This window comes from Athene noctua, chromosome 13 (genome assembly GCF_965140245.1).
Source record: "Athene noctua chromosome 13, bAthNoc1.hap1.1, whole genome shotgun sequence".
In the NCBI taxonomy this organism is placed as follows: domain Eukaryota; kingdom Metazoa; phylum Chordata; class Aves; order Strigiformes; family Strigidae; genus Athene; species Athene noctua.
Genome location: NC_134049.1, coordinates 17199406 through 17221572, shown reverse-complemented (window position 1 = coordinate 17221572; position 22167 = coordinate 17199406). Strand labels below are relative to the sequence as shown.

Sequence of the window (22167 nt, the reverse complement as noted above, 5' to 3'; positions counted from 1 at the left end):
GTTCTTCAGAACATTTATTTCAGTTTAAATCTAAATTAAAAAGCAAAACAGCATACAACTGTAAAAACTCTGTATCATACTTTGAATAAGCTTCGGTGATAGCCCTGGAACACTAACTGAGCTCGTATATAGGAAAAGGCTTGAAATGTCACTTCACGTCTTTTTAAACAAACACGGTATTTTACCTCCTGATTTCAACTGATTCATGTAGTATTTCAAGGAACTAACAAATGGCTGCTAAATTCTGTCCAGAAGTCATTGCACTGTCACAAGGTGAAAAAGACAGTTTGTAAAGCATTTCATAAAACTCAGAATATAACCATTAATGATGGCATATTAAAAAAAACCCTGAGTGAAGGTAACAAAATAACAATCTGAAGAAAGGAACTAAAACTCCAGAACTTTTAATTTCTGTGATCTGCTACCCCTAGGATGGATTTGCAAGCTATTCACTGGCATGACAATATTCAACTCCATCTGTTAAAAAAAACCACCAAACCCACTCACAAGGTGCTGTAACAGTTTCAACAGGGCATAGGCATCAAATAGAGATGTGTTTTTAAAAGTGACACCTTCTGCCAAAAAGATTATTCTGATGGTACGTGGTGCCAAATTAGGCCCACATGTTTCAATGTGATATACATTGTGCTCCAGAACCCCCAATTCCTCGCTATCCCACTGATGGCAAACTCATATAAAAAGTCATTAATTCTTTAAAATGCCTTCCTGAAATATAAGACAGTTAAAAAGCCAGTATCTGGTATTGTCTGAGCAACAGAAATCCATACTCAATCTCATGTTCCCGTGTCCTGGTTTGACTGAGTGTGGGGTTTTTTCGTAGCGGGGCAGGGAGGGGGCTACAGCAGCGGCCCCTGTCAGAAGCTTCTCGAAGCTCCCCTGGCTCAGGTCAGACCCACCTCTGCACCAAGGCCGGGCCGACTGGCTGTGCCTCTGCAGTAACGTATTTAAGAAGGAGAACCTGGGAGGAGCGGTGGGAGCTGTGGGGAGCCGTTGGGAGGAGAACGTCTGCCAACACCGGGGTCAGGGTAAGGATGGAGGAGAAGGGGGGAGCTGCGCCGAGGCAGAGACTCCCCTGCAGCCCGTGGTGAGAGGGCAGGGCGGCCCCTCTGCCCACCCTGTCACCGGAGGAGCGGACACCGATTCGCGGCCCGGGGGGGCCCCACGCCGGGGCAGGCGACCGCGCCCCAAGAAGGCCGGGGGCCCTGTGGGAAGAAGCCCCGCTGCTGTCGCTCGGCGCTGGGAGGGTCCCAACACGCGGGGGTGACCCCACACACCCGCGGGAGCGACTCCTGTCGGAGCTGGTTTGTGGAGGACTCTGCTGTGAGAGGGGCTGCGCTGGCACCGGGGAGGAATGCCAGGAGTTTCCCTCTCCCCGAGGTGGAAGAAGCGTCAGGCCTGAGCGCACCCCCCACTCCCTGCGGGGCAGGAGGTAGAGATATCGGGAGCAAAGCGGAGCCTGGGAAGGACGGAGGAGTGGGGGAAGGCGTTCTCAGGATGTGGTAATGCTTCTAACAGCCCTACTTTGTTTCACAATGGTGTTGTTAATGCCTGTATTAAATGTTATAAATGAATGGTAAAAACAAAAATATTTCCAAATATTGACATCCTTCAGAGAGACAAGTAAACTGCCTTTCTGTATGCTGTTATGGCTTGTCATTTTTAAGTCATAAAATCCATCTCCATATTTTACAGGGGGGGGGGGGGGGGGAAATCGCTAACCTTGATATTATTTGGAATATAGTCCTAGCCTGGGATTTGCAAAGCAGACAAAGAAAATAAGATTCAACACTGAAAGGAAATCACATAATTAATACTCCTAAACTATTCTGAAAACCCCAACCTTCATTTTTCTGTACCCTAAAAATGACAAACTATATACATATATGAATTTATATTACTGCCTACCCTTTGCCAAAAGGCTGTATTTTGATCTCTACTGCACACCAAACACCTTTAACACCAAAACAGAAAACTTTTGGCTGGAAAATTCTTAAACATTTAATTTTCTGCTATAGGTTGAGTTAAACATGAGTTGAGTTGCATAGTGCTAGCTTCCAATTTATAAGGCCACTTAGAAGCGTTACATAAACACAAGAGAAAGTAATTTTCTCCAAGTATTTGTACAGTAATTCCTCAGAGGAACAATAAGAGAGAAGACAGAACCAGAAAACACATGCAAATATTCATAACTGGCAGATTTACAAACATGGAACATCCCACATACTTGTTACAAAAGTCATTTCAATGACAGCTGTTACACCTACTACTGAGGGCAGCTCTAATGAACTAGAGACAGTCAAATTATTAGAGGTTAGCAAGAAGATCATGTAGAAACTAAACTAGAAAACAAAACTGGCTAAAAGTAAAAAGGGTGTGAGGCTTGTTCTAGCAACCCAAAGTTAAAATACCAGTCTATTAGCTAATAGGAAAGCTTCTTTCATGAAAAATCTCTAAACTTTTTTGTAAAAATACCTTTTTGGCTTTTTCAAAAGATGATAGTTATGACCAGCTATTTAACACTATTAATAGTTCCACTGTAGGAATGCAAATCAGAATACAGAAAAAAAATACTGAGATTGATTTAGGTCCTTCACCTAAGCATGGCTCATAGAAATGCACAAAACACTGCAGTGTGGCACAAACAACATCGAAATCACTACCTACCACCTGAAAGTTTATACCACTCAAAAAAATTATGTGAGATTAGTATAGGGAGTATGTACACCTTACTAGAACACCATATTCATAAGAACACTGACAAGTAATCTAGGCCAACAGGAACAGAACTGTAGAGTGAACAGATGCTGCTGAGAAGCTGACATCCACATTTTGGAGGAGTACTGTTTGTTTGGTGAGGTTTGGTTTGGTGTTCTGTGGCAAGGCTTTTTTGTTGCAGTGGTGGTTTTGTGGGGTTTTTTAGTTGGTTTGGGGTGGGTTCTTTGTTTGTTTTGTTGTTGTTGTTGTTTTTTAAAAACACATAGAGCTAGCTCTAGTCCAAGCCCATGGATTAAATGTCCATTTGCTGCTAGACAGCATTAGAGACACTGTTGGAGCATACTGAAGTTTAGTGCTATCCAGAAGGAATTCAGTGTGCATGCTCAGACAATAACTGGCAGAACAATAGGAAAACTGCAGAAAATTACTTGAAGATGGGAATCAAAATATAAATTAAAAAGTCATAAAACAACATTAAGAGAGAGACAGGATCCAGGAACAAATTAACAGAAGTATTATATGTACAAAGCAAACCATATACATTCTGCTGCAATAGGCACTGGTGAAGACTGTCATTGAGAATGCTGTGCCCAGCTTGGGCATCATATTTCATTAAATATGCCCAGCTACTGTAGAGAATCCAGGTCAGAAATAAAGTTGCCAAGAGATTTAGAAAATTACTTGTAAGCGAAGTTAGAAAGACCTGGTTTTGTTTACCCAGGTTAAAGAACAGTGGGAGTTTGCTTGTAGGTTAAAAAACCACAACAAATAAAAAAATTATTTGCCCATGTATCTACTGAATGAGACAAAAAAAAACCAAAAACCAGAGGCTTAACTGTCAGCAAAGTTTCACACTACATATTAGGATACATACAGAGTTAACGTATGAGATTTCATACTAGCACAGAAATAGCAAAGTGCTGAAAGAGGTTACCTAACAGGTTACAAAGTCTCCTTTATTACATAAATTTAGTAATATCTAAACAAACACTCAACTAGAGATGTTCTTGTTTATAGAGGGATCTCACAATGCAGATACAGTAGATGAGCTGTTGAGACTCATTCCAGGTACACAATTCTGTAATTTTATACTGTGTCACAAAAATACGTTCTTGATGTCTTCTTTTACTGTTTGTATACACACACACATAAAGTATGTCTGCTGTATTTGTAATATTCATTTATTTTCAAAATTATATATTTCAAAAATGCACATGTATTTATTAGACATTACTATTTATTAAGGAAACACCATCATTCTCAGAGAACGCAGTTTACTACTCTTTTAGTAGCTTTGCTTGTGCGCTTACAGTGAATAGGAAGCAAGGAAGATTTCTTTGTATTCTTCATCTCCAAGTGTCACCAGTATTCACTTCGGAAATTATAGTTATTACCATGCCCTCCCTAAATCTTATATCATTGCCTTACAGATAAAGACTTCTGAGCTTCCAAAATTCTTTATCAAACAATCTGATGGTGAAATCCATCTTAGGTCTACAAGTTAAGAAACAATTATCAATTAATCTCTAAATATAGAAAGACTATTAAAGGACCAGCTGGCATTTTAAAATGATGAAAGCCAACACTGTTCTTTGGCATCAGCACTAGCTGGTGTTGCTAAGCTACTGCTGCTGCCCAGACAGTTATACACCATCAGGTATTTAAATCATGCAGGCCAGTGGTCTGAAAAAAAAAAAACAAAAAACAAAAAACCCCACAACAACAAAACAAAACACCAAAAACCAGAACCACCAAAACAGGTGGCGGGGGGAAGCACTCAAAATGCATGTTTATACCAGTAAAACCAATCTTACCACCTGAGTCTATGGAGTGCAATATAGCTTGTGTCTATGAACAGAGAAAACCAATTAGCTTTACTTGCCCTGTTAAATTACTTTGGTTTGATTTTGTTTATAATGTAACTATAATATAGATAATTTTAAAATTTTTATCTACCTCCATTTAAAAAAAAAAAAATATTTCTGTCAAATAAATAAATGCCTTGGTAAAAATCAGAAGAGGATTCTGCTTCTGTGGGCCAATGGAAGCTAGCAAATGGAAAAAAAACCTATCAGCAAATATGATAATTTCTTGAGCAGTTAGATTAGAGCCTATGAAAAAAAAGTTTAGTACGTGATCACTGTTCAAAAAATTTCTTTTTAGTTTCTCGCGGTTTCCATGAGATTGTACTAGCAGTCTTTTCCTAATTCTTTCATCACTGATCACACTTATGAATTGCAGCTTCCAAACCCAAACCTGAACTTACTCTTTATAAAGTAAACCCAGCTAGCCCTGATACCACCATAATACTATTTAACAAAGGCAGTGTATTTAAAACTTGGAGAAGACTGCCAAAGATCTTGCTAATCACAAACATCATCTCAATAGTACTTTTTCTCTGGATTGATTTCCCTTTTATTTAGGACGTTATTTTTATGCCCTTAGCAAAGCTGTGTCATTTGAAAGTCAGTCTTTTATCTCTGTTGGTGCAGAAGAAGAAAATTCTATTGGTAGATGACAACTGTGACCTCTGAAGAACCCTACCCTTCTTTTCATCATATACTTTAAGGGCAAACTTTATAACTATGATGTTTCTCGTCTTCCTCATATAATTAAACTAGGACCATTATTAAGATCAGTTACAAGTTTAATGCTTTCTAGTTTGGGATTTTTTTTTCCCCTATGGTGAATGCAGCACCAGTTGAAAAACTATTCAAGTATTTAGCCATTTTTTACAATCAAACAGTCAAGAATTATCACATAGGATTCTGCAGACTCTGATCAACAATTTCAGTGAAGGAGCTCTACAGAACATGATGGAAAGACTGCAGGTGTTTAATTTATTGATAGAAGGGACACTTGGTAGCTGCCTTCAAACATAGAGAAGGTTACTGTGAGCTAGGAGCCCAGGCAATCTGGCAAAAGCATCAATGCACAGCTCCTGGTTTCTCAACACAGGAATTGGACACCATTACTTTCACAGACAGAAAAGTTACTGTCAAAACCATGATATTCTTACCTCATCAAGAAAAAGCATTTTATGTCTCTCACAAAGTTTTTTCCTGAACAACTAACCTCCAATTTGTAGAAAACAAAATAAGATGAGCAGTCCACTCTTGAAAGATCAGCTTGAAAGAACTACCTTGTTCTAGTTTGTTCCAACATCTTGTTCTAGAAATCCCCACTACATATAAAAAAACCAACCAACCAACCAAAACAAAAAAAAAAAAAGGAAGAAAAAAAAAAGGAGTTCCTTTTGGGAAAGAAAAAACAAAACAGAAAAACAAAAAACCAACAAAAACACTCAGTAAAGAACCGTGTAGAAATTATTTTTAAATTTAAGAGGGTTACTTCTAAGTATTTGCAGTTCTACAGGATTATAAACCATGAAGCTATACATCTACTAATGCTACTATTATAATCCTAGATTTCAACGATAATATTCCTTACATTATCTGTTAATACATTCCCCAAAGCCTTGCTACATACAGATCACTGGGTCAGTGAAACAACTAAATTCACTGTCTCCGCAACATGTTATAGTTAGTTTTAAAAGATATGAGCAGGTTAAGCTAGAAAAAGTTTTAATTTCTCAGGGAAAGAAGAGCAAGAACTCATCACTGTTATGATTAATACAGTTCTCTCAGCACGTTTGTACAACCTTGTTATCCAATGGTATGGCATATTTATAGCTTACTAAAATAACAGATCATCACTTGTCAGATGTTGAAATACAGAAGGAACAGATAGCACATTTCTTAAGAAAGTACTTTGGGGATTGAGGAGGTGTGAATCCTGTCTGAGAACACACTATTTGCTTATCCTCATCTTCCCACTCCTCAGGCATTTCAAATGGCAGTTGGGGGAGCAAACATTTCTCCCAGTTAAGTGATAAAAGCATTCTTTAACAGATACCAAATACACCAATTCTTATACTAAAAATATATTTTATTGCATTACACTGAAGTTATCAAAAAGTTAGTGCCTGCTTCTGAGAAATCCAGTAAACCAACCTTCATCCAACTATATGTTCTGAAATAGCTACATGGGGTATCTTTTTTCATGGTAGAGACACCACCTTTTCTAGTTATAAAAGCCTACCTTTTCTTTTTCAGCCTATACCTTAGTAATTCAATTGGAAAATAATGGAATAATTTTTTAGCAAATCTGTGTTTGTAAAATTATAAAATAATTTTTCATCTTCTTCAGGCTGATCTCCTCAAAAAGTATTTTTTACTTTATCCAGTATCATTATATGTATTTATACCATCAAACCTCTCATTTCCGCAAGAGACTACTGATTAATATAATTATTGTGCATTATTGTTAATCTGCAGGCTCCTTGTGGGCATCTAACAAACATAATTACACTGACTGTTGAATTTTCTGCTTTCAGAAAACAGAACACTTCACAAAGCATCCCATTATTTTTAAGTATAAGCTTTTTACATCCTATTCACCTTTAGCGTTTTCTATGGTCTATGCTGTTAGTCAGAACTTCACATCCATCTGCTTTGTTTCATCCTGTAAGATTGCCTATAAAGCCAGACTTAATATAACTCTAAAATACAGAACCTATCTCTGGTTGCTCTTAAATAATAATAACAAGGGAAACAGATGCATTGTTGAACATCTTCCAACAGGTGAGACTACAAGACTCACTTTTGCAACAGCTAGTGACTAATGAGATGTTGTCTATCTTTTTCCCTGTTTTCATCAGATGACTCCTTACTTCAAGATTTAACTTAACCTGCCAAATGATTGAAAGAGGTCACAGTTTAAGTGTGTATTCTAAAATGTTTTACCCGAAATCTTTCTGCAAAAATATATTCCTAACATTGTTTCTGTCTGCCTTCTTAAACTCTACAGAAGAATTACAATAGTAATAGCCTAAATCAAGGGTTCTCAACCTTTCCTTCACCATGGACCCCCTTTAAATACCTTTTGTGGCCACAAACCACCAAAACTTAATTCAAGATTTAAAGCACTAGACTGCATCAAATATTTATTTCTGATTTCTTATGAAGGGTCTTCAAATTTGGAGAGAAGGGGAAATAAATTAATCTGTTAATGCACACACTCCTATTATAATATCTTTATTGCAATGATTCCATGGGAATTTAAAATAATAGCATCAACACTCTTCTTGCTCAAATGGCCCATTTTATGGCTAATTCCAAATTTTATGTCAATTTTTACATTAAAATTTGATTAAAAGTTTTAAAAATTCTTGTCACCTCCCCCCTTGTTTGTCTGTGTTCAGTCACCATATATTTTTATTTTACAGGTTCAGGGCCACCACTTGGAGGAACAGACTTCAGCCCCGTTGTGGCCCTAAAGAGGGCTGTGGGGTTAAGAAGATGTCTTTAAGAGAAAAACTGCCTAGTTAAAGTGGGTCCCACCATACTAGCACCAAATACACTAGCGCATCAGGGCAGGCGTGGGGGGCTTGAGTACAAGAGCAGCATTGAGGGGAGGGGGCTGTGGGAAAAGGAGGTGCAGTGCTTGCTGCAGGCCAGACCAAATGTTTCTGGGCTGGATGTTCCCCACCCCTGCTTTAAGCCTGCATGGACCCCCTGTGATGACATTGCAGCCCCCAGGGGTCCACAGACCGAGAACCACTGGCCTAAATTATCTGTCTGAAATACTTGATCCTGGGCCACTTACACTGCAAGTAAGGGAGGTAAAAATTTCTTAGTTTAACATCTTTGATGTTATATGGTTAAACACACTGAAGCAAGGCATGAGAAGTATTTCTAGACCTTTCTGAATTAGGGAAACACTGCTTAAAATATTGCTCTAATCTAAATGAGCTAGTTTTCAAGAATTTGGGCTACAGCCCATTACTACATTTTACTAGAGCATTCAATTTGCCATCAGATTCTTTTTCCTGATTAAATCAATTGCAGTAGATACAAGGAAATACATTGTTTGGGGACTCATGCAGTTCTTAAATGTACCTAATTATTTTTAAAAAAATAAATCTAATTCTTATCTTCCAGGAGCTCTAGAATTAAGCACATGTAGACTTTCTTACATGGGGAAAAACTCATTCTTCACAGTCCTATATTGTTTCATTGGTATTATATAAATCACAACAGACGTGGAAGAAGGGGAGCAATTTTCAGAGTAGCAAAAAATAGCCACCCTCCAACAATAAAAAAACCTGTTCATTCCAGAAACATTAAGGATCGAAAAGTAACTGTGATTCAAACTGACTCCTCTTTTGTCCGTTACCTCTTATCTTCTCCGGTTTTTCAAAACAGGTTAATTAGCCAGATAATGCAAGATAATTACTTGTGTCATTTTGGAACCAAAACAGCTGATCCAAACAAAACCTCAAGTTAATCCCAAACAAGTCATACTGTAAGGAAAGCTTTTAAACTGTCAGGACCCAAGAAGGAACTGCCAAGTGGAAGGACATCTACAGTTTGTCTAGTGATGAATTATAGTTCCACAAGCAAAAAGTGTACTCCTTCAGAGGAAGGTTCAATGTCAGAAATAGAAAATTATTTTGCTTCCTTCTATCTTCCTTCCAATTACTTTAGATTCACAAACCAATGAAGGATATGATTGAACACTTCAAACAATCCTCATCTAGAACTGACAGGTACTGTCACTGGGGATAACATTTCCTAACAGCTGGTTTGGCATTCAGGCTTTCAGACATTCGATTCACAGTCAGTTAGGTTAAGGCAGATGAGCACATGGTCTATGTTAAGGCAGATGAGCACACGGTCTCTGGTGGACAGCAAAATGCCATTCTGATATTGGTTATACTTATTATCTGTGTAACCCTTTATCGTTTGTACTGTCATTATTGCTTTTACAGTAAAGGTTCCTTTCCACTCAAAGGGCAAATATTATGTATCAACAGAAATTAGCCTGTCAAATCACAGTGCGAGTTTTTTAAAACCTCAAAGGAAAAGCTGCATTGACTATTTATACTACTTAGCTAAAAAAATATATACTGAATAAGCATGAACTTCAGAAGTAGATACTGATGCTTTAGTATTGTTGCTAGTTATAGCATACTGTAATGATATTTGACATGATCTCAAAGTACAGTCTGATGGTGAAGCTTTATTTCAAATCTATGACCTGATTTCATGAGGAAAGATGGGAAATTTTTAAGGGGAGGAAAGGAAGAAATTCTTAAATTACTTCCTAAATTCTTTAGGCCTAGAATAATCCTTGTCACACAGGTATAAATAGGACAAGAGGTACGTCTTTCAAGAACTCTTTTAAAAAGGCTAATGTCTTCCACCAGAACAAGCATGAAGAATTGGCTATATGAAGGACTTAAGCCTATATATTAAATCTACCTCCTACCTACCATAGCAACATTACTAATGTCTTTCTGAAAGGACAACCCTTGCTGCTACAATTCCTACCTTCATGCATAAAAAGCAATATGGAAAAGTTGTTAACATTTTGCCCAATCTGCACAATGTTATCAGGGAGAGAAAGTGCACCTGCCATCCCATCTGTCCTCTCTTTCAGTCTTGTCTCCACTATTCTCTCTCTGTACCATGCAGCAGGCTCTGTGGTAGAAGTGTCAGAGATGCGTTAGAGACATGGTGTGATCCAGCTGTAAGAAATTCCTACATGTACAGACACAGTGATAATGTGGACTCAAGGACATGAGCTTGTTTTTTACATCTATTTTTTCTTTTTTTTTCCCCCCCCTTCAATTGTGTCTTGAGGCTTGCTTTGTTCTGGTTTCAGTGTTATTTTAAGCAAGAAGATTAAATCCATCTGAATGGTATAAATAAATGAACTTCAATTCCATAAGTCAACTTTTTTCAAGTATCCTTTATAACCAAATATTTGCAACTAAAACTATTGCAAAGAAGAAATATTCTTCTTTGATGCCCCCTTTTGCTCTTTACATGCAATGAAAATTTATTTCACATAAAATTCTATTCCATTTAAAACTATTGCAAACCAAAAAATTCAAATCTAACACGTCTTGAGTTAACACTGCTCTTTCAGAAAGCAACTGTAAAGGCAGAAAGGAGTGCAAGGGCATCCATTTGGTCCAAGAGATAGGCTGATCAATACACTTTCCTAACTATTACTATTTGCAATAGATAAAATAACCTTTCAGAAACAAAACATGTAGTTCTCAGCTGCCAACATGTCTGTATAAGAAAGCAAGAGGAGACTCAACTACTCTTTATTTGGAGATCACATACTTTCATTAGGAGTTTTCCAAATATATTTTTTACTTTAAAATCATGAACATCAAAACTGAAACTTCCCACAAGAATGCTAAGTGGTCTTTTTCCCCCTCAGGAAAATTTCTATTTAAGAGGAAGAATTTATGAGTCAAGACAGTAGCTTGGTAGCCCAGATCACCTGGGACATGTAAAACAGACTGAATTCCCTTCAGACCAACATAAACACGGGACCTCGAGCCTTTGCCTCCTTCACCCCTCATGACCCCTAATACTACACTCCTAGTTGTATGGAAATGCTGCAGCATTTCATTCATTCACAAGTTTTCAAACAGTTTTGGATTTAGCCTGTGGAATGATAAAATTTGTTTGAACCATCGCTACTTTCAGTATATGACAAAACCTCATTCTACCGATATTATTTTCAGAATAACACAGCAGCCAGTATGCTAGCCACATGTTCGCAGCAGTATTTTAAGGCATGTGTCTTAGACAGTTCTTGATGACTGTTTACAGTCAGAAATGGAAAACCTCCTAGTTTAGTACCATTGATCAACAACTGCTTTCACTGCTGTAACAAAATAATACCATTCAGTTCAACTGTTCTGCTAGAACCACAATCACTAGAATGCGTAACAGTGAGATAATTACTTGTGTTTATTATTGATAAATGACATTGTTCACTGGCTCTTTACTATGAATGCTGAAATAATACCTTTTTTTTAAATTGAATAATAGCCTTACTTTCTGTGTCAGGCCAAAAATCTACCACAAATCTTAAAAATAGCTGCATTCACAATTTTCACCTAGATGAAAATAAGTTTATTTGAAGAGTGAATGTAAAAGTGACATTATAAAGCTACATGTTTATTATCTCTCAGTGCCTCTGGATTAAGCATGTTCAGCTTTAGAACACATGTTTTTATCTCAGCTGACACTGAAGGTTTATTTAAAATCTTCAGATTAAGCCATGCTCTGTTCTGCTACAAACAGTAGCAAAACCAATCTCATAAGTAATTATATCCCTCACATGAAAATAATTCTACTGAGATGGACTTTTTATAGGTGACAGGAATAACAAAACTATATAGTTATCGATGAAGACATCATTTGATTGTTCTGTAGAACATAAATTACTCGTGATGATGACATCTAGAAAGGAAGTTCATATTTAAAACTGAAAGCAACCTTGTGAAGTTAGCAACTCTTCATAAATTAGACACAGAGTTTTAAACTTGTAATGCTGTTTCAACTATCCATGTTCAAATCAAGCTGTTGTAATGAACAAAAATGCAAGTTACGTTTGGTTTGCCTCCTCCAAGCAAAAAATACATATTCTTCAAAGTGCTTACATTTTCTCATTTTTATCTGGATACTGTAACAAGAACAAGCGAGTCTACACTTCTTAGAATAATTACTCGTTTTTTTAAAAATCACAATCTATCCAAAATCAATGTCTCATTTCAAGTTATGCAGCAGTAATTCAAAGAAGTATTTCTCATTTTCTGCAATTTAGCTCAAAAGTACTCAAGATACTCAAAAAAGACACACACAGAGCACTGGCATCTGGCCCTCAGAACTGGCTATTTCACTCTGCAGACCTGCATCAAATTACTAATGTAGATGTAAACCAGTATGGAGTAAAATCCTGCCTAGTAGAAAGGATTAGTAGTAATTTGTAGGGAGTTCACATCCACTGCACAATACAGGAGTTTTCAGATTGGCCTTACAAGTTCTACGTGAGTTAGCAGTAAAGAGTAAATGGAACAAAAGCAAATCTGTCTGCAAAAGAACTGATTCTTAAGAAGAGAGCATCCACACTACACGCATATTGGATGGGTGGCCACTTCAGACAAGCTCTAGTCTGGTCCTGAGATTTAATATCTACTGGCAGTCAGACTGCATTTTCTAGGCTCTTACAGCACATCTTTGGGTTTTATTTTATCCTCCATGAATCAAGTGTGGTCTGAGAATGCTCCACAGTGTGAATGAACAGTGAGTGGGAGCACATACATGATCAGTACTAAAACACTGATACAGATGCATCCACAGACTACCAAAAATTATAACGATAAATTATATTGGATAGAGGAATTAAGTTTCAAACAGCATGAGCAAGTACTTTTAAAGAAATTATGAACATACTGTTCTTAGAAATCCAGATTGTAGTCTGTGGTTATGCGACAGTGTGTGATTCTGCGATTTTGCCAAAGAGGGAAGGCTTAGCTTTGGGGCATTTTGATCTTAAAATACTGCCTGCACATAAGTTATGATGTTCTAAATGCATAAATACTGCTCAATTATAAATTCCCCAGCTTTGTCACATGTGCATAGTATTCCTTTAAAGCAGTGCGGTTACTCCCACAGAGAAGAGGTAATAACCACACCACATTCTGCTTCTAGAAGAGTATCTTTCTTTAAATACACCACTGAAATAGTTATACTCCTGTAAATTATGTATTTTCAGGCAGTTCACACCTTACAGAGTCCCATTACCTCTTCTGCCCTTTGATTCCAGAAGGCACAGGAGTGAGCAGAAACATGAATTGTGAAAGAACAACCAATTAAGCATGGTAATTCACAACTCATTCCTTCAATAAGTTGCAACATACAACTAAAATTGGAAGTATAATAAGTTCAGCAGCTGCTAATGACTGGATTATTGATGCTGGAATTTCCCACTTCAACCAAGCTACTTATCTATTTCTAAAGTTCACAGTAGACTGTAACTGTTTCACACAACTAGTGGTGTGTTCCAGGGCAGTATTGACTGTCTCTACACCAAACGCTCATACATTTCCAGCATAGAAGAATGTCTGGAAAAGACAACCAGAATTCAGGAAAAATATTTCATTCCTAAAGAGACTGAGACATACATCCATCTTTCCACTACAAATTTAAAAATTAAAAAAAGAGTATCTTAACCTGACAGTGGTAAGAGACTTACTCAAAATGTAATATTTTTATTCTGCAGTTTGGCTGCCTACAGAAAAATAGAGGTTTCAGAACACAGGATAAGAAAAGAAAATTGATGCTATTTCGTCCCTACAGATTGGACACGCCCCTTGCCCCATACCATAAGGGGGCATCCTTGCTTTCTTTAACTATTCCTTCCTGTAACACAGGAAGTCATTAAATTAATTTGCATGATTGAGTGCTTCTCAACCCCATAAGGCTTAGGCAATAGAATATACTCAGAAGCAACAGAAGGTGATTTGCCTCATGAAACAAATCACTGGCTTCCATGAGTCTGCTATTTTCCAGTGCACTGAAGACAAGAAATCTCAAAGTTACACTTGTCCCAAAATCCTCAGGAAGTTACAAATAGCCATTTTACCATGTATAGTTCAAAGAGTAAGACAGGAACACTTTCCAATTGTTCCTCTTTCCAGCTGTCTAATTTGCTATCGTTCCATCAGGATATGGAAACATTTTCACCCATGAATCCACTGTTCCAAAACGGTGCCTTACCACAGACTCCAGAAAATACAGAGAACGTAGCCAAGGCTTCTTACTCCTTATGATTATATGATGCATATGATCTCTTTCTGTACGCCAACACCACAGGTTCTAACTGGCATTTAATAACAGGTTATAACAGCCTTGTTCTACTTTCTTATAACAGCCTTGTTCTAATTTTTTTTGTCTGTCACACAAAATTGTCATGATGTACAAAATCAAGAATGCTAACAAAATTATTAATGATCAGTTACCTAGACATGTTGCAATATTCGTGAATTTTATGAAGGCAAGAGGCAAGCCCATGCAGGTGACATTGATAATTTTTTACTAATACTGTGTACCAGCAACATACATGCCTAGCAGGCTTCCTGAGACACAAAGCTCCAGATAATTGACTTCCCTCCCCAGCCTGCTCACATTTCAAAGCCCTGACAAACTCACAAAGGAAAGGAAAAGGATGCCTAAGGTGTTAGTAAATCCAACCCATGTAGTAGTCAGATAAAAACAGGGATGGTGGGCTAACTAAAGGACACAGCAGTAGATAGTAACAGACAAAGTCTCAACGAACCACAGCATAATTCTTTTACAAGTATATATAGCTGGAGGTTCCACTACAGGTAACTAAAACTGTTATTACATATTGCATTTCTTAAGTGAGGAGTTAACAGTGATCAGTCGAACATTATAGTACTACTTTTTCAAATTTGTCATCCAATCTAGTTGTTCATATTTCATGACTATCACACTGGCTAAAACCTACCACGAATTGTTAGCCAGCAGCCAGATCCAGCAGCCACTTATTTATCAGAAAAGAGGCTGTCAATAAGCAAAAGACAGGTTAACACACATTGCTTGTAGGATTTCTGAAGTGATCCACTTCCTGGTCTCCTAAATTTCATCAACCTGAAGCAAGGAACATTAAGATTACTGTTCTAGTGTGTGGGATGTATCATCTTTCAGGAATGACACAAGATCTTCAACAGCCACATAGGGAAATGAGTTCCATTTGCTCCCTGAATCCAACTCTGATAATCTGCATCAGAGGTCTGATAAGTCTCCTGAAGAGGAAAACTTTTTCAGTGCAGAAATTTACTTACTCAATTCCCTAAACAGCAATACCGACTACTTCCAAAAGAAGCCTGAAAGAATTTGAATATTTACAGATACTGAACATTGTCTGAACCAGTAGCAAACTTCACAGAACAACAAATTGTCTATGATAAACTGATCATCTTGGTCGTGGAGTCCACAGATTTAAAAACTACCATTAGAACAATCATTTACAGATAAGAGATCTGGTCATATAACCTTACCCAGACACCTAATGACCCTTCTGTGGTTACAACAGATGTTCAGGAACATTTCTGATGATTTATACAAATTCTAGAAAAAAAAATTAGTTTCAACTAAGAACGTTGCAGGCTAAACACTCAAGTTGTGTGTGATAAAGTAGAGGTACTCAAAACAAGCAACCCATACTATACATTCTCATAGAAAAGCATATATGGAGCAAGCAATAATAGAAAACCCTAACAGGGAAAGAAAAAGGGGAAAGGAGGAAGGAGAAAATCTGTACCTGAAACAGAGAAGAAGAGATAAACACTCACAACTGCTAACATCTTACCTGTAATCTCCCCTTCGCTTCCACAAAGATTCTGCATAAGAACATGCTAACACAACCTGCTGCACGTGAGGAACAGTCAGGGTCACAGACTGGTAGAAGCTTTCGAAAGTTAACTCCTCTGTGCATCATCTGAGGGATTTAAACCTATTTTGTACAATGCCATAGAAGAATACAGAAAAAGCTCTACACTCAGCTTTCCCAGTTAATAATGCAGACAAGTACATAATGTATTTCACACTTCCATGAGAGAGGACTCATGGGTCTGAGCTCACCTTGACAATCTCCCTATGTTATCTGTTTCCCTTCTCAAAGAACACACACACAAAAAACCCCATACGTCACAAAACTTGAAAACATACTATATGAAAGCTGCCTTTGAACCAGAGGACTTTATCCATTTTGAACATGGGATATGGATGAAGAGAGGCAGAACTGAGAAGAAACTTAAGAAAAAGGACAGGCAGCACAAGATCTTCCAGCAACATACTTCTACATAAGAATACAACTGCTGTCAAATAACTATATCTAAAAGAAGAGATAGCTTGTACTTTGCTCTATGTTCTTTTATGATTTCTACTGCCATGGTATGATTTTAGAAACCCGGGTAATCTTAGATTTAACTTAAAATTTCATTACTGCTTTCCTGTACTAGAGAAAACTCTAGTCTCTGAGGCTGGAAATGTTCTCAGAATTCTGGGATCAAGGCAGGCCAGGGAGACTGGGATATAAACATCTTATTGCCAACTTTAAATAATTTCAAGAAATTACAGCTGAGAGCAAGATTTGCTTTTGCAGTCATGCTAACACACCTCTATCACGCCTGTGGTTTGCTAGTGTCCTACACTGATACAGTAACCATAAACATTAACACACACAGCTGGAGCATTACAATCAATCTGAGCATGTACAAAGCCTGTAAATTACAAATTGGTACATCTGCTAGATTCTAAAGGGAAAAGAATGAAGAAATATTTTCTCATATTCAAGCAACTATGGACCTACAGGGAAGACAAAGAACCTTGTTACTGCTTATACTTCTGGGGAAAGTTTCGCTGATGTACCAGCACAGCCTCATTTTAAGACCTATGCTTCCATGATCAAGATGAGGCTAATATTCAGTTGTCTTAAAAGGATGAGAGCCACTTACGTTCCTATATCTCATATGAAAAAGCATGTACTTTTAGCCAACTGAGATAATGTGAAAATGAAATTGCTATTCTCCCAAATGAAAGGCTGCAATGGGAACCAACTGCCTAGCATTTCACCACACAGCTTGTAGTATCTTGCCAATGATTTCTGCCTATGCAGAGAATCAACCAGTAACTGCCCACCTAACCCCCAAATTCCCTTGTGCTCAGTGTAAAGTTGGCTCCCACTAATTACCTTAAAAGGTCCTAATACAAAATATATGAAAATATCTTTTCTTTTTTTTAATATGATGCTATAAAAGGTAAGAGAAAGCAAAATGCTTTAATTTATGGAATGATGCTTAAATAAGCTCCGAATTCTTCAAAGTTTTATGGAAATTATGGTGCCTTGTTCTTTAAATAAGATCTCACTGGTAGAGTCACTTGATTTGATTCCAAAAAGAAAGCGAGAAATCAGAACCTTTCATTGCACTTGATTAGAGAATTTTCTGTGAGGAGGGTAATATGCAGACAGTTGGGGTTTTTTCCAACCAATTAGAATGTTACAAACATTGGGAAATTATTTTCAAAAACATTTAAAACATTCTTAGCAAATTCTTGCAGCCTTCATTTATATTGACAGGGCGGCTGGTGTCAAAAAGATGCTGAAAAGTGCCAGTGTCAAGACTACTCCAGATTAGGATGTGCATTTCTAATGAGTAAAAACTACTGCATATCATAGCCCTCAAAAAAAAAACCCCGAAACCCAAGGTTTAGAATTGCTACTTGACCATCAAGCAACTCAGTTACTTATTTCCAAAGCAGTGGGAAGTAGTTCTAAGGGAGTCAATATTTATGACTGATTTTAGCACCAAGCAAAGAGAGAAAGGATACTTCCATTATTTTTCTCTCATGTCACTTAACTCACCTTTAGTTATTTCTTTAATTGTATTTTCCAGAAGCAAGCTAAAAACATTCACTCTTTCACATAAATATTTTTCAGCTGTGAGTGATGATATACCTAGTTTTTGTTGAACTCTCTAAATACTTCAAAAGGCTTTTAGAAAATGCTGTGTAAGCAACTAAAAGCCTCAAAAAGTTCTTTAGGGCTCACTGTACTTTGAAAACTGCTCTACTTTTACCTTATTTCTTGAGACTTAGAAATAAGGAGATTAGGAGAAAAGTATGGTCATTCTCATGATCTGATAGATCATTTATAAGGTAGAATTATTTTTTCAAAAACTAAGGTCTTAATTCAGGAAACAATGTATACCCGCCTCACGCTGGTAACACAGGACAGTAAGGCCTTCTACTTAACAGTCTTGCAATACTTTCCCTGTGCCTTCTCCCAACTCACACCACAGGCTGGAATCACAGCTTTCTTCTCTATGAGGAGCAAGTAACATTCATGACATCTAACTGGAAACCATACTTTTTACAGGTTACGCTGCACAGAAAAAAAAAAAAAAAAAAAAAAAAAAAGTAGAAGGCATCCACAATCAGAAAAACAACATATCATGGAGCATACTGATAACCCCCAGAAGTCTCCTTCCATAAAAATTACAGGAGCTGGGGAAAAAAGGTATTACTGAAAAAGTTGTGCTTACTGGAATACACGATCAGTTGTGTACATTCCTGCTTGGTCTGTCAAGGTAAGAAACCAAGTCTGACTAAGCTGTGTAGTTTCAGTAGCACTTTAATATATAAGCAACCAGATTCTTAATTTAAAATTCACACCTCATCACAATGAATAGTTGAGTATTAGCTTGCAGAGGTTGAAGCGCAAAAGGATGATTACTACAATACCAAGGCTACTAGTGTAACCTAATGTTTCTTTTCCAGATTACAAAAAGTCCTGGTTAAATCGAGAAAAATATGTAAATAATTAATCCAAAACTACTCTTCAGGTCTGAAGGACTCAAAGAAAATTATTGAGTAACATGCTGTGTGAGAGCATATTAAATAGCTTTTTGTTTAATTTACACCATTTCTGCCACATGCTCAGAACTGAATAACCTAAATAATTTATCTAACAGTTCTGGTTTCTAACAAGCACTTCTAAAGCTGAAAACTCTCTGGTCTTTAACAGACTGAAAAGACATACTTGAAACCAATAACGCATTAAATTAAATGGGGCAAATCTTCACCAATAACACCGAGTCTGTTACTCGGAAACATCTAATTCTCAAGTCCGATTTCACTGCTTCTAAGAGAAGCTTCCATAAAGCAGTACTATACTAACACACCCGTGTGTGCAGTGTGCCCCCCCACACGCACACACAGATTAGCAGCACTGAGTGAGGCCACCTGAGTAAATAAGAGTATCAGCTTTTAGCTTTTTTTTTAAACTTATGCTAGCAGGACACAATGGAAAGTCAACAAGAAAGTCACAAAGGAGTCAGGAAGACTCGGATTTGGGCATCTGCGTCCAGAACAACCGAGCTTTTCTCTCCGACAGCCGGTGCCACGGCACCAAGGGCCTCTCCGGCGGCAGGACCGCTGGGCGCCCCAGGGCCACAGGCCTCCCCGGCGCGGCCGCCCTCCCCTCGGCGCGGAGCTCTTCCCTGCCGCCTGCGCGCACCAAAACCCGCTCCCGCTGCGCTCCTGCACAGCGCTGCCTTCAGCACAGCGCTGCCTGGGGCTCAATTTGCTTCCGAGCACAACCCCACGCCGAGACCTTGAGAAACGGCCGCGCCTCAAGGTGAGCTCTCGGGCAGCGTCCGAGTCGGAGGGGATACAGACGCCAGCAGGGACGGCGAGAGCAGCCCGCGGAGCGGATGCCACCGCCGCGGCGACGCCGAGCGCTGCGCTGCCCTCCAACTTCCCCGCGACGCTGCGCCAAACCCCGCGGGCCGGCCCCTCCGAGGGGGCAACGAAGCGCCGTCACGCCGCCGCCGGGCGCGGGGACTGCCCGCGGCGGGGGACGCGCCACGGCCGCAGCGGGCACGGCGCGTCCGAGCGAGCATCTCCCACCCCGCCGGCCCCGCGCCCCCGCCGCTCCCGTCCCACCTGTCGGCGCGGACCGCGCGGCGCCCGCCGGGCCCGGCTCACGGGCGCGCGTGGCTGCCCCCCTCCGCCCCGTGCCCCGACTCACCGAGAAGCCGGCCCAGAAGGGGCAGGAGTGGCGGACGCGGGCCGAGGTGGTGAGCGCCAGGGCGGCGAAGCTGACGGCCACGATGAGGCAGCCAAGCACCATCTGCGTGACCCCCAGGGCCAGCATGGCCCGCGAGCGGGCGCGGTGCTCGCGCAGGCGGGACAGGCTGCGGGACAGCGCCGTGGGGCTGAGGGAGCGCGCCCCGCCCGGGGGCCGCGCCGCCCCGCCGCCCGCCGGCATCCTCCGCCGGGCCCCTCACGGCGCGGCCGGGCGGCACCGCCTCCGCCCGCCCCCCCGCGCCCGGCGGAGAGGGCGCGCTCCGCGGGGCAGCCGGGCGCGGGCGCTGCGGGGCGGCGGGCAGCCGCGGCGCATGGAGGAGGAGCCGCGCTGCCGCCCGCGGGCACGGCCCGGCGGGGCACGGCCCGGCAGGGCAGGGCGGGAGGGGGGCAGCCGCCACCGCCGCCTCCTCTCCCCGCTGCGGAGGGGGGGGGGGGGGCGGCGGGGCGCGGGGGCACACGCCCGGGGAGACGCGGAGCCCCGCGCTCCGGCCCGCCGCGGCTCCCGTCTCTCCCGCGGCGGGAGGAGGGAGGGGGAGAGGCAGGGAGGGGAAGGGGGAAGGGTTGTTTACGGCCAATGGCGGGCGGAGGCAGCGGCAGGAGGATCGGCGGCGGCCGCCGGCGGCCCTGTGGGGAGAGCGGCGTGTGCGAGGCGAGCGCTGGGCGGCGGGGCCCGGCCCGGCCCCGCCCAGGGCGCCCCAGCACCGGACAGCGCCGGGCCGCGGCCTGCGGGGGGCGGCGGCGGCCGCCGGGCTCGGGGCCGGCCTGCGGAGCGCCCAGCCTCCGCGCGGAACCCCCCGGCCTGGGCTTTGTGCGGCGGGGACACCTGCCAGCCCGGCCCCCGCGCCCCGGGGGAGCGGCCCCGGGGGAGGAGGGGAAGGGGGTTTCTTGCCGTAAGAAGAAGGCACAATACTCACGCTCATTTTCACCTTTTTTTTTCGGTTCCCCCCCTCGCAGCGAACTACCACCAAGCCTCAGCCTGCAGCATCCTTGCTACCAGAAATAGAAAAGCCACCAAAACAAGCCTCTATTTATGAAGAGTTCCCGGCCCTGCTGGTGCCCGTGAGAACAATGTCCAGCACAGGGCTACCCACAACACCTCAAACACATTTAAAAGCCAGTTTTCAGCAGAAGGGAAATTACAGTGATAACCTATTGCCTGCAAACACCTAGGCCTAGTAATGCAAAAACACAGCAGTAGAACCCCCCCAAAAATAACGTGTCTCTAACTTAGAAAGACACAGATTTGATGGATGGACCACTCCGTGTATAAGGAATTAGCTGGGTGGTCACACTCAGAGAGTTGTGGTCAACAGCTCGATGTCCAAGTGGAGAGCAGTGACAAGTGGCGTCCTCAGGGGTTGGTGTTGGGACCGGCGCTGTTTAACATCTTTGCTGGGGACACGGACAGTGGGATCGAGGCACCCTCAGCAAGTTCACCAACGACACCGAGCTGTGTGGTGGGGTCCCATGTGGAGGGAAGGGATGTGCCATCCAGAGGGACCTGGACAGGCTGGAGAGGTGGGACCGTGCAAACCTCCTGAAGGTCAACAAGGCCAAGTGCAAGGTCCTGCCCATGGGTCGGGGCAATCCCAAGCACAAATACAGGCTGGGTGAGGAGTGGATGAGAGCAGCTCTGTCAAGGACTTTCCATCACAGGATGGAAAACTGACTATGACCCAGCAATGTGTGCTCACAGCCCAGAAAGCCAACAGTATCCTGGGCTGCCTCAAGAGAAGTGTGGCCAGCAGGTACAGGGAGGGGATTCTCCTCCTCTGCTCTGCTCTTGTGAGACCCCACCTGCAGTGCTGGGTCCAGCTCTGGGGCCCCAACATTAGCAACACACAGACCTGCTTGAGCAGGTCCAGAGGAGGCCATGAAGATGCTC

At 41.2% G+C, this 22167-nt stretch overlaps 1 protein-coding gene across 2 annotated transcripts in view; it reads right to left on the bottom strand.

The window, feature by feature from the left end:
• Nucleotides 1–20464, bottom strand: part of ENTREP2 (endosomal transmembrane epsin interactor 2) — a 144563-nt gene extending 124099 nt beyond the window's left edge. For both annotated transcript variants that reach the window (XM_074916888.1, XM_074916889.1), the window contains exon 1: nucleotides 20224–20464. In XM_074916888.1, coding sequence (XP_074772989.1) covers nucleotides 20224–20463 — 240 coding nt within the window. In that variant the 5' untranslated portion in view covers nucleotide 20464. The remainder of the gene's footprint in view (nucleotides 1–20223) is intronic.
• Nucleotides 20465–22167: the final 1703 nt, after the last annotated feature.